This window comes from Protopterus annectens, chromosome 8.part0 (genome assembly GCF_019279795.1).
Source record: "Protopterus annectens isolate FY-2018-M chromosome 8.part0, PAN1.0, whole genome shotgun sequence".
NCBI classification, from domain to species: Eukaryota; Metazoa; Chordata; order Ceratodontiformes; family Protopteridae; genus Protopterus; species Protopterus annectens.
This window is the reverse complement of record NC_056741.1, coordinates 405,466,877-405,480,808: the sequence shown is the minus strand read 5'-3', so window position 1 is coordinate 405,480,808 and position 13,932 is coordinate 405,466,877. Positions and strand designations below refer to the sequence as shown.

Sequence of the window (13,932 nt, the reverse complement as noted above, 5' to 3'; positions counted from 1 at the left end):
GATTTTTGTTTGGGAGTGTTTGCATAGGTATTGTTATACCCGGAGAAAGAGGTAATGGGAAACATTTATTTTGGAATTGTAATGAGTTGGCAGATTTAAAAAATTCCCTACAGAGTATTCTGTCAGAAATATTGGGTGAGCAAATGGGTGTAGCTACGGAAATTATTATTTTGAGATGGGACACATAATATGAATTGCCTAGACATAGTAAGGTCTTGCTAAGTTTAATTTTGGTAGCTGCCAAAAAGCTATTACTAGAAACTCAAAATCCAAATCTAAAACAACTGTATGTGAAGCAAGTATTGTAACAGAGGTAAAAGAACTAGAGGTGGGATCTTAAGAAAAGGAAAAGCGCAAATTACATAGAAATAAATGGAAATTGTGGAGAAAATACATGCAGTATACTGTTCCGCAGGAGGAGAGAACCTTAAGGGAAGAAAGGAATTGAGCAATTTAATGTTGGACTGATGATGCTTATAGAAAAGAACCTTGATGTATGTGACTGGAAACATGTTAAGACATAGGCAAACATACATTAATATAAAATATATTAAGTGATAATTTAATAAAGGAGCTAAAAAAAGATAGCTACTTAGTGTGTACAATGCTGATGTCTGATTGTGATGTGGTATGTATTTCAAAAGATCGCCACTTCCCATCTGTGTGAAGCAGAGTTCATCCCTGGCCCTGTTCGGAATAAAAATGGAAAAATCATAAATTCCCTCCTGGACTGGCCTCCATGCCTCTGCTGTACATAAGTTTTTAGTAAGTAAATTAATCCCTAACTAAAGTACCCCACCCCCAATAACCCTTAGCTACCTCTTCACTTAACATACTGCACCATATAAAGTCTCCCAGGGAACTCTTGGACATAACTGGGTTGGGTTGCACAGCTAGGCTTGTAAAGACCGTAGTGGTCATTAGTGTAGTATGAATCTATGAGCATGGACACTAAGCCTGAAAAGACAGATTGTTTAAACTGGGAACAGGAGGGTTACTTTCATCCACAGACAAACCCAACCTTCACCCAGCAGTCATAACACATTCTTGACTATATACACTTCAAATGTCCAATTATGATTAAAATAATGCAAAAGTAATGTATTTCAGCTTTCTTTTACACAAATTCACAGTTGTTGGCCAGCCACAGCAACATACTCCTTGCACAGCCATCTACAGCCCATATCTGGTCACCTGCCAAAGTTTTAAAAAAAAAAAAAAAACGTAGTCGTTCATTCTTGAGTCCTTACTCCTTAAAGTACCAGTCCACCTACTGCTTTGTAACGCTCTGCCAGCCTCACTCTCTTGTGAAGACCCACACAGTTCTCATTATAGCAGAGTGTCTGTGGGAGATGTAGACTACTCCGTGGTGTTACTGGACAAGGGTTTAGGAGTAGGACTACAATTTCTATTACACTGCAGGAGCACTTTGACTTCTAGACTGTTTGCAGGCAAATGAAAACGGGAGAGCTTGCTGCACAAGTTGTATAAAATGCTTTGACTGCAGTTGTAGACCAGATTGTGGCTGCACTTCAGGATGCCTGTTGTCTTCATTTGTTGTGTACAGTTTGTCACTTGTCTGCTGGTGTGTGGGCACTCACTGCACCTGGGCTTGGTTGAGACAGTGTTCCCACTTGGTCTTCCCATGCGACAAGAGCCATGCTCAGCATAGTGTAGTGTTTTAACATGCCTCATGATCTTTGTAGCAAAGAAATGTTTGTATTGTATTGTATGAGTTAGGCTATTTTGAGATGAATCATCTTCATTCCTTTTTTCTGTCTTGATATTTTGTCTTACCTGTTAACCGTCAGCTGTTTAATACCTCTTTGCTGTCATTTTGCTTGTCAGGTGTGATAGTTTGATACATTATTTCTTTATTCTTAATTGTGCTCTACATATAGTGATGTCGGTGAGTTTGAAATGGATTATTTTTAAAGGGTTTTTCTTTTAGTGATTACTTTTCTCAGAGTTGCAGCAGTTTTAGAATGAGAATATGCAAGTAACATGGTGGAGGGCAGAGTTTGCCACTTGGTCGGGGCATGCATGGGAGGCAGTTTTAATATTTGGTGACTGCAGTTGCACAGAACTATCCAAATATAAAGTATTTAGGTGTGCTTTGCCTTCATGGTTGTATTTTTGTGAATTTGTAGCTGAGTAGCCGAGTTTAAAGAATTTGTTTCAATCAGACACTGTAGATCTATTTTTTTGTTCTTTTTATTTTCTTTTCCTTTTTATATCTTGCATTAGCTCTGCTTTTTATTGGCTTCTGACCTGCAGCAATCATGGCTTCTGTAAACTAATGGCCTTGTGAACTGACAATAGTTGACATTATAGCTAGGCACAATAATATTCCTCTTAACAGGCTGAACAGGAATAGGGTGATAGCTTTCTGCCTGACACAAGGCTTCATGTAACGAGGACCCTCAGATCTCCACATTTCCCCAAGTATGTATGCAACCTTGTAGTTGACCATGTGGGAGTGAATGATCCTTGACAGACGTGGCTCACTTCTCTGTTCTTATGTCCAGGGCAGGAAAGGCACTTATCTTGTGCAGAGTTTTGCCATCTCCGAGAATGATGCTACAGTTCAAAGATAAAATAATTTCCTTTAACAGTTGCACAGGCTGGCTTATTTGGCCAGGCATGGCCTTCATCTTTCTCCTTAAGTTTTCCACATACTGGTCAAAGCATGCTTTCCCCCATAGTTCCTTTTTTATGCAGAGCATGCCTTCTGGGCATACCGGCTTAGCAAATTCTTACCAGGTCTGTATCATTGTGGCACTAATAAAAACTAGAGGCTGAACAAAAAAAGAAAAAAAAATTACCTGAGTTTGAAGGCCTGTTGAATACATACCAAGCTACAACTCCTGGAAAACCTTTGTAACATCAAATAAGGTAAACTATCACATCATTGCTAATAGATATCCCCTCCATGGACCATGGTGACCTTGATAAATAATTGATCTAAAGATGATGCCTATTAACCCAGTACAACAATCCTAGGAAACTTAAATCCCCTATCCATTAACTAACAAATCTATAATTCCAGTAACCAGTAAGCCCACTGTTAATGCTTGTTCCCTGGGCCAATTTGTCTCCTGTCCCAGTGCATTAGCAAATTTTCCTAATTACATCCTTACAAACCTTGCCCTAATTTATACCTCACAGTGCCTCACCTTTTCCCTGATCAAGTCCAACCACTAGACTATTACATATTGCTTTACATCAAGTCCTGCCATATCTTCAAACCCTACTGCATTCAGAGACCACTCCATGACCACCCTGTTAAAATGAATCCTTCAACTTACAGAAAATCAAAATTTCTGTCCCTCCTTTAGGAGACACTAGCAGTGACTGATCAACAACCTTGGTCACTACAGTTCCCTCTGAATTTTACTTGGATTTAAATTGCTCTATTTTGATATCTGACCTTGTCCGTGAGCAGTATAGTGAGAAATTCAAAAATCTACCATATAGTAGAATTCTTGCATAAAGTAGGCTTTACAATAAAGCAGAAAAAAACCTTTTCACATAACATAAAAAATCACATTCTTTCACAGTCAGTAAAGCCCTCAAAGGCATTTTTATGCAGTATAACGCTGGCAGTGCACTAAAAATTGCTACCTATTCTAAGGATAATCATAAGGTTGTTTTAGCTGTGTCAGGAAATTCATTAGTATTTCCTTGCTAGATGGTACCTCATATTCAAGATCAGTAAACCATCACTAGTGTCCTGAAAAATTCAGTTCTGAATTCACCCCACCCACACATACCCCAAACACATCTCCCCCTATAATTAGTGTAGACAAAGGTCGCCCAACCACAGGCTCTGTGAACTGCAGACCCACCAGTCTCACTAGAGCCATTTGTAAGGTCATAGAGTGTGTAGTCAAACTCATAAGTAATTATACATGTAATCTACAAACCTTTAACCAGTATGCATATTCATGAAAAGTAAATACTAGGATAATGACCACTGGAGCCTTTATAAGCCTAGCCATGCAAACCAAATGTATCTCATGGACTATTTTGCCTTGGAGACTGTTTTAAGGGGTGTATGGCAAGGCATAATTTCACTACTGCTCCTGTCCGTCAGTGACATGGGTGTCAGAGCAGAGGTGGATTTTTGATTTCCCATCCACTGATCCAGGTTACACTTGAATAGGGAGAAAGTAGAGCTCTGCTTCACATGAATGGGAATTCTTTGAAATATATACCTGCTCCTTACTAAAATTTTGGAATTGGAAATGTCGAGTGCTGACAAGCCAGAAAAAAAAAATCGAAAACACAGGAAAAAAGCTACTTTCAAAAATCTGAGGGAGGGCCGAAAACCCCTATACTTCTGAACTTAAATATACCAACTCTGAGATTACCATAAATCTGAGAAAAGGGAATATTCCGAGGAATAGCATCTTGTACTTAGTATATGAAAGTCCGTTCTTTCAGTCACTCAGTCCCCATATTTTGGGACTCACTCTGGCAGGTCCCAACATTTCAAATGGTTGCCAGCTGTCCCTTCAACATGTCCAATTTAAATCGCAAAGTTTAAGGCTTTAGATTTTGCAGTTCTGATGCTGTTCATTTTTGTGGCTATGCAAAAGGTCCTTCAGGTCTGTATCCAAGGATACCTTGTATGCCAAGCATAAATCTCTTCTCATCAGTCTGTAGGAATCAGAGTGTAGGGATAGGACTTTGAGGCAATCTGCACAGGGTGTTGTTTATGCCTTGTGTTCTTTTTGTGGAAGAACTTCTGTAGACATTCCAGCTGTTGCATGTGTCTGGTCAGGTATGTGCCAAAGGGAGTGCTAAACTCAATGATGGATATGAAAAGGGCTGAGTATAGTGACACCTCTGTACCTAGATGCCCTGCCCTTACTTATAAGTTGAGTGACACACAATAATTTTCTTAGTAACTTAAACATGTGTTTGCTGAAACACAGGTTACTATTTACATGAATCCCTAAATCCCTGACTACTGTGTCTACGTTTAGGGGTGTTTTATTGATTAGATAGTTTCCCAGGGTTGCCAGCTTCCCAAAGGTACTATTATTTGTTTCTTGGCATTGAATTTTAAGCAGTGGCTTTGACACCGGTCATTTGTCTGAGTTAGACCTTTCTGTAAATTGTTAGTATCTTAGAGTGTTTCTATGATTGCTTTAAGTTTGCAATCATGTGCAAACTTGGTAAGCCAGTAGCCCTTGAGATTGATCTTGATGTGCGATAAATAGATGCCAAAGAGGAGCAGACCTAGCACAGAGCCCTGGGGGACTCTGTCCATGGCATTGGTAAGTCATTCAGAGAAATCAGCTAGATTAAGAACAGCCTGTCTGTATTGCCCACCTAGACTTTGCTAAGGCCTTTGATGCAGTACTTTAAGCTGGTATTGTTGATGATTTACCTGTGTAAACATTTAACCCTTTCAACACTTGACAGGCACCTACTCACAGAGCACATGTTGAAGGTAGATAGTGACTTTTCCATACAACATATTGTCAGTATGTCCCACAAGGCTCATTAGACACCCTCTTCCCTGGAATCTATTTATTGAATGTGAAGGTGGACATTGATGGCTTGTGGCTAAAAAGGCTTGCTGATGACTGTAAACTGGACACTTTTATAAACACTCGTACATACACAGAGTTCCTTCAAGAAAAGGGCTTCACCATACAAGCACTGGTTTAATAACCACAGACTCAAGCTCATTGCAGAAACAACTTAATATAGTTTAATTTTGCAAACATGTATCCAGCTGCTTACCACATTCATGAGATCCCCCTCTTAAAAGTGACAAAATCACTAGAAATTAGACACATTCACTGACTAAAAACCTTTCCTTTGTACACCATTTATCAACAGTAGTAAGGAAGTAATTGTACACAGCGTAGATAATTACTAAAAGCATAATCTCTACATCTAAAGAAGTCACAATTGCCTTGATTAGGCCCATCATGAAACATGGCACCTCTTTTGACATGTACCACTTCAAACACATGGTCAGCTCTAGAGGTGACTCCACTCCCCAAGCTAGTCTGCCAGGCTAAAAGCCCTATCTCTGTACAGTCTCTTATAGGTGTCTTTGCAGTCATCTTTACTTAGCCTTCTGTGCCGTTAAAGACCCTGCCCTACTAGACTTCCTTCACCTTCAGAGAACTGAAAGCACTACATGTACTTGATTCAGAGATTTCGGTCTTCATCATAACATAAACAGTAACTGTAGGCAGGCTAATTATATCTAACCCAAAGGATACCCTGTCTTTGAAAAAAGACTTCCTCTTAACTGCCTTTAAAAGCACCCTCAATGACTGACTGGTTATTCGCACATTCAGTCCTGTAGTACATAGCAGGGCAGTCCTTGATCAGGAAGCTAATTTTAATTTTATTTTTATTTACTAATTTGTTGAGTTACACTGGTTAGATGTTTCAGTGGTCTCCTAGACCACCTGCCTAGTAACAACCTAGGAACATGTAGACTTTTGAATGGTTCGGTTGAGGCTGTAAAAGAAAAAGGGCAAACTCTTAGTACTGTTTGTTTGAAATTTTGCCCTCTATGGTGTGCCTATACCAGGACAAATAATCAAAAGATTCCAGAATTCCACAAAAACTTCTAGCCCGCACATTAAGATTCTGTTGTGCTTCAGCAGGCTTCTCCTTTTGGTTTTTAACAAAGATGCTGGCCCAGAGGCCAAGGTCCTCTGTTCTTTTAGGGTAGCTGTGGAGAGCCCCTGTGGGCTTCTCCTTCTGGTTCTTAACAAGGATGCTGCCCCAGAAGCCAAAGCCCTTGATTCTTTTAGGGTAGCCATGGAGAGCCGTTTTGGAGTAAGCAAAAGTCTTGTCTCCTAATCCAGAGATGTTCTCTCTCATCATCTTGGCCTGGTTTGTCATTACTTTCAAAATGTGGACAAGGAGCTTAATAACCAAACATTGTTGTAAAAACTACTTGTCCTATCCCTCCCTCCCTCCTTCAACTATGTCTTTACCCTTGCAAGATGTTTCTCATCGACAAAAGACCAGGTCAAGAAAGGAGGTGTAGATGTGTTTGAGAAAAGAGAAGCCAGGAAGTCCCACAAAACCAATAAGGACTGAAACTTATTGCATATTTCTTAATAATACAAAACAAGACCAATTCTAGATTTGAGAGGTCTCTCCATTCTTATCCTAAGAACTTTTATATGATAACCTCACAGTTTATTCTAAATCTTTAGTTATCCAGAAGAGAGAAGAAATTTTGGGATTTTCAATATATTTACATGCATGTGAGGATCAGAAACCAGTCAACAAGTTTATGCTTTCAAGTAACAGACAGTCATTACCATTTTGTAGTCTTCCCTTTGGCATTATTTCTATCCCAATGACGTTCACAGAACAGATGTCAGTAGTAGCCACCCATATGCGTTTACTAGGAACATGATTGCTGTTCTTTTTAGATAGTTCCCTCGAGTGACTTGCAACAGAGATCTTCTTATCCTGCAAAATGAGACTTTTTTTCATCTTTCACTCTGAGAATTGCAGTGAACGCCGAAGAATTCTATGTCCAGTACATTTTTTAATCCCAGGAGAGAATGCAAGACATTATGAACAGTTTTCTCTGCTGTCTACAGATTCTTTTTGAGACACCTGTTGCACTTCGTAATATTCATTCTCATCGTGGCTTTAATTTTGATGGTTCCTTTTGTGAGGTATCCCATGCTGGGCCTACAGTGGATCCCTAGTTTAAGGGTCCCAGAGTTCAAACCCTTAGAGTGGATCTGTCAAGAGTTGTGCTTCATACAAGAAGCATGTAGATTAGAGGAATCCTTTTACCATTCTGTTGACAGTCATGACCTTTTATCCATCACCTCCAGTTGCCATGCTGAAAATAGAGGCTTCTTTTCCTGGGATGGGAAGGACTTGGTGTGGATAAAACCCAAGGACTTCTGCTCCACTTGGAAATCCAAACTTTACGTCTGTGTCCTAGAAAGGATAGTAGTTCTATGACTCTCTGTAAGAGGGGATTCCAGCAGGCCATGTCTTCATTCATTTGGACAGCATAGTGGAAAGTGGCACAGTACTAAGAAAGGAGGAACTTATTCCTTCATGTTGGAGGAAGTCATAATATTCTGGAACTGGACCTTCAAGACCAACTGAATTTCTACCTACAGTGCAATGGAAAAGTATTTGCCCCCTTCCTGATTTCTTAATTTTTTTTACGTTTGTCACACTTAACTGTTTCAGATCATCAAGCAAATATAAATTTTAGACAGATAACCCAAATAAACACAAAATGCAGTTTTTAAGTGATGATTTTATTTATTAATGAAAAAAAACTGTCCAAACTACATGGCACTATATGAAAAAGTAATTGCCCCCTAAACCTAATAACTGGGTATGCCACCCTTAGCAGCAACAGCTGCAATCAGGCGTTTGCGATAACTGGCAATGAGTCTTTCACATCTCTGTTGAGGAATTTTGGACAACTCTTCTTTGCAGAATTGTTTTAATTCAGTCATATTGGAGGGTTTCTGAGCATTAACTGCCTTTTTAAGGTCATGCCACAGCATCTCAACTGGATTCAAGTCCGGACTTTGACTAGGCCACTCCAAAACCTTCATTTTGTTTTTTTTAAGCCATTCAGAGGTGGACTTGCTGGGGTGTTTTTTGATCATTGTCCTGCAGAACCCAAGTGCGCTTCAGCTTGAGGTCACGAACTGATGGCTGGACATTCTCCTTCAGGATTTTTTGGTAGAGAGCAGAATTCATGGTTCCATCAAACACAGCAAGTTGTCCAGGTCCAGAAGCAGCCGCAGACCATCACACTACCACCACCATGTTTGACTGTTGGCATGATGTTCTTTTTATGAAATCCTGTTACCTTTATGCCAGATGTAACGGGACGCACACCTCTCAAAAAGTTAAACTTTTGTTTTGTCAGTCCACAGAATATTTTCCCAAATGTCTTGGGGATTATCAAGATGTTTTTTTGGCAAAAGTGAGACAAGCCTTTATGTTCTTTTTGGTCAGCAGTGGTTTTCGCCTTGGAACTCTGCCATACATACCATTTTTGCCCAGTCTCTTTCTTATGGTTGAGTCATGAACACTGACCTTAACTGAGGCAAGTGAGGCCTGTATTTCTGTAGATGTTGTTCCAGGTTCTTTTGTGACCTCTTGGATGAGTCATCGCTGTGCTCTTGGGGTAATTTTGTAGGACGGCTACTCCTGGGAAGGTTCACCACTGTTCCATGTTTTCTCCATTTGTGGATAATGGCTCTCACCATGGTTCGCTGGAGTCCCAAAGCTTTAGAAATGGCCTTGTAACCTTTTTCAGAGTGATAGATGTCGATTACTTTGTTTCTCATTTGTTCCGGAATTTCTTTAGATCGTGGCATGATGTCTTCCTTTTTGGGATCTTTTAGCCTACTTTACGTTGGCTGACAGGTTCTGTTAAGTGATCTCTTGATTCAACAGGTCTGGCAGTAATCAGGCCTGGGTGTGGCTAGTGAAACTGAACTCAGCTTTCCCAAAAATGTGATTAACCACAGTTACTTCATGATTTAACAAGGGGGGCAATTACTTTTTTCATAGGACCATGTAGGTTTGGATAGTTTGTTTTTCCTGAATAAATAAAGTCATCACTTAAAAACTGCATTTTGTGTTTATTTGAGTTATCTTTGTCTAATATTTAAATTTGTTTGATGATCTGAAACAAAGTGCGACAAACATGCAAAGAAATAAGAAATCAGGAAGGGGGCAAATACTTTTTCATTGCACTGTACATTTCAGATTTCCTGGGGAAGCGAAGTGCTTCCATTTGGTCTAATCCTTATGCTTCAGAATTGTGGCAGAGTCCAATGAAAACCAAAATTGTATTTTAGAGGTGGGATCACCAGTCTGTGATCTGTTTTGTTTCTTCCACAAACACAAGATGCAGAGGTACTGCCCCACATGACGACAACAAAAACCCTCAATGGAGAATTGGCCCAAAGGCCTGTTGCATGTTTTTCTTCCATTTCTGTGAACAGTGAAGTTTATTTTGGAGGCGTTGTGAAGATGGCTGTAATTCTAGTGGCTCGTTACTTGCTCCAATAAATTTGATTTCTGAACATTTCCCCATGTTTCTTTCATTTATCTTAACTCCTCTAGTTCTTGTTTAACAGATATTTGTTGGCTTGCTCCTTCAGGAGAGTTTATCTGGAGTTCCTCTCTCTTGAGATGACAGTTTGGATATTATGGTGTCCATCATTTTTGCTTCTGAATGTCCTCCCACTGAGAAGACTTATGGGGGTGTGATGCCCTTTTTCCTCTCTGTCTCTGGTCCTTCAGCAACTTTTCAGTTATGAGATTCTGGATACAGCACTTGCTTCATCAGATTGCACATAGCTGCTGTTTCTGACAGACCAAGGTATATCCTTAGGTTGTCATAAAGTCTATAATGAGTTTCTCCATGACATATTATTCAGCTTCCTCTTGGGGATTCTATTCCTGAATGGGATGTTTATTTTATATTGGAAGAAATTAATTCTGCCTCCTTTTCAGTTTGCTACTTCTGTGGAAGTAAAATGATTGCCTGGAAAGAGTTTTTCTGTCCCTGCCTTTGTCGTTCACAGAGTTTCACTTCATGCCAAAGTTAGCTAGAGAGGCTAATTTGAGTCATAGTGCATTTTGTAGTAATTTCCCTCCCAGGAAACAGAATCCACTATCCACAGGTAATACATAAACACAGTAAAGCCAGTGATAATAAACTCTGTTCCCATTGCTAAGGAGAAGTATTTATTTATTTAAGGACGTTCTCCTCTGAGGTAGTGCACTAATTTCAGTAGAACAATTTCCGACACAGCCCATGTGAATAGAATGAATCCCAACAAGAGAAAAAAATACCTATTTACAAACTTAAGTTAAAGTTATATACAGTAGAGAATAAAGCAGTTTTAACACATATTCAGGTAAAAAGGGCAGAATGAAATGTACAGTATTTACTTTGTACAGTATTTAATTGGTTGTTTCATATGTGTCAGTTTGCTTATTGCCTTTCCATGTGGCTTTCTGTTTGCATTGTCTTGCATTTTAACAGTTTAGCAGAAGTTTGCAGAGGTTTCCCTAAATCGCATTCTGTCAGAATTCTCTATCCACAACTGACTTCTGTAATGCTTTCATAAACGCCATCTAAGGAAGCATTATGCAAATGCATTTGTGCAGTTGCATCCTGAGTTTTCCTTACTGCTTTTATGAAGCTTTACAAGCTGCACATGATCTCTAGGCCAAGGTCTTCATTTTAGTTGACTGTTGTCAAGGAGATGCTTCCGTAGGACAAACCACTTCATACTGAGCTGGGAACTCTGTCTTGTTTCTACTTCCAAAGCTGTATAGTGCTAGTTTAAAAATAGGGTACTGTTCCTTGCCATAAAACTGGATCCCTCACTAGAGCGTCTCCTGCAGGAAGAATCTCATCCTCTATTCCATGGCCTTCGCTTGGTGCAGAACTTGGAAAGTAGTTTAGAACAGTAAATTATGAGGCTAGAAGCTGCATATGCAAAGTCGTGTGCTGAGTGGTCTTAATATCCTGTGGCTTAAGAGCTACTTGTTCCTGTAGCCTGAACTCTTTCTACAGATCCTGCTTTACAGTAAATACACCCATATCTTTTTCTGGCATATATGTAGTACAACCAATTAAAAACAGCCTAGAGTAAGAGCTGTTTGTAATGATCCTTGAGTTTAGTATGTCAGGAGCGGGCCAGAGTCTCAGAGGGAACCATAATTTTAGAAAAAGTAGCATCTCTATAGTGGACAAACACGTATGCTAAATAACTGAGGACTGAAAGTGTAACCACAGTAGTAGATGTAATCATAAATTGTGTAGTAGTGAAGTGCTTATTTTGCAGCAGTGAGCACACTTGCATCATTAGGAATGAAATGCTTTGATTATAAGATGACTATCGTGCTTGTGCATAACAGTTTAAACCTCATGCAAGGTTTTAAATTAATTTATTTTATTAGACCCAGCATTATGTGTCAAGATTAGTCATTGGAGTTTGTGCTGTACCAGTTGGTGGTAATCTTACTTTAAGCAAAAGACAGCAGATCTTCAAGCAAGGCACTTTATGACTTAAGAAACCATTTAGCAGTCAATAGGACTCCACCATCTTTTCCTACTGGCATTAAGCAGTTGGGCATTATTGAAATTTTCATCACTTACCATAGTCTCAAATGTTTGGTATTTATCTATCCAGTCTGTAGTCCTGATTGTAGGAAAATAGTGGTAAATATATTGATTCTTTGTTTCTAGTAGAGATTTTGTGATCAAGTGACATGTTAAATGGGATGTCATATGATTTGAGCTCAGTTTATTAATGATTCCTGTTCTCTCTCTCTTTTTTTTGTCTTTCCTACAGTGTCCACGGACTAGTGTCTTCCATTCTGAGAGCCCTGAAGCAGTTGGTCTTAATTTTGGGAAGCATGCCATTGCACGGTCACCCTCAGTGGTGGCCAGCGGCTCCCAGCTGACTGTAGGTGGTGCTGGACTAGATAATCCCCACTTTAAGACTAGTTCGGGTGCAGTTAATATGACATGGATGCATATCTCCCCCATATGTAACCCACCTCCTTTGGAACCTAACGTTTGTGTGAGCTCTGACACTCCGAAGACTAGAATGGAGTCTGGCAGTACTGGCTATGGTGTCGTCTTGCTTCTGGACAGTAGCTATGCAGTACCTGTTTGCTGTGCACATTGTTCATCTACCCTCCCCGTCAGGACAGATTCAGGATGCTTTCATGGCTGTTATGTCTTACCATCTTCAAGTAAATACAACCATCTGAGGTGCCAAAGTGCACCAGTTACCTTGCCAGAAGTCAACAGTGCTTGTGGAATGCAAAGAACCCATTCTGAATCATCCTTTTCTTCATTGACATCTAGCACAGAGCTCAAAAAAACTGGCCAGTCTGAACTAAAAACATCTCTTTATATGTGCAGTATTTAATTGCCAGCTTTTGAATGTGTATGTATGTGCGAGAATATATGCAAGCACACACATGCACAGATTGTGTATGCATGTTTTTTTTACTTGATGAAGTACTCTTGGGATACCATTTCGAAGCCAAACAGCATTAGCACTTGCATAACAACAGTATGCATTCTTTTTTGCATCCCCTGCTGTGTCCATCAAGAGGCTGTCCATGAGAGTCTGCATCTTTTGATATAGCAAGATACTATAATAAAAATGTGTTTTTGATATTGCTATTCAGTTGCAATTCATTTTGCAGAATGAGTTCAGTTTTGTTTAATGCACACTCTTCACTGGCTTCTTCCAGATATGAATTTCACAGTATACTAGGAAATCTTCCTGTCTTTATTCAATATTCACTGCTTTGATGTTTCTGAGGTAGACCTGTATGTTAGTTCAGCAGCATGTGGTTTAGATCCACATGTTTGGGGGGGGGGGGCTTGGTACCTTTGGAGTTCTGAATACCTGTTAAAATTGTATGATATGTAAATTCTGTAAAATGAACACAGTTTGTAAGCTTTTCTTTCTGTAGTTCGATAATCTTGTATGTAAGTAACATCTTGTAAAGCTGTACATAATTTTAATAAAGTAGTTACAGCTGGTTTTGTATGAAGAATTTAATTTATATCTGTCTAATTGATACTTAATATTTTGCTTCATGAAGATGTGGCCTTCTAGTGTTTGTGTTTCTGTGCCTGCACATTTATCTGTTGGTATGGCTACAATTTTACTGAGATTCTGGCATCTGCAGCCCTTCCACCACTTCCCCAAACAGTGCTGCTAATGCAAACCTCCTGTACTAGCACGAGGCAGAGGTGAAAAAAAATCCAGGGCCTATAAAACAGAGAGGCTGTATGTCTACATCACCCCAAGGAGTTATGCGGTTATCAGCGATGCTGAATCTCTGTACACATGCATTTTTATTTGCTTCCTTAAGCATACAGTTTAAGCAGAAGGCACG

General features: G+C 39.5%; 1 protein-coding gene across 1 annotated transcript in view; it reads left to right on the top strand.

Moving 5' to 3' along the window:
* Positions 1-13,573, top strand: part of CIART (circadian associated repressor of transcription) — a 112,772-nt gene extending 99,199 nt beyond the window's left edge. The window contains exon 7 of the mRNA XM_044079203.1: positions 12,363-13,573. Within this exon, the coding sequence (XP_043935138.1) occupies positions 12,363-12,947 (585 nt within the window). The 3' untranslated portion in view covers positions 12,948-13,573. The remainder of the gene's footprint in view (positions 1-12,362) is intronic.
* Positions 13,574-13,932: the final 359 nt, after the last annotated feature.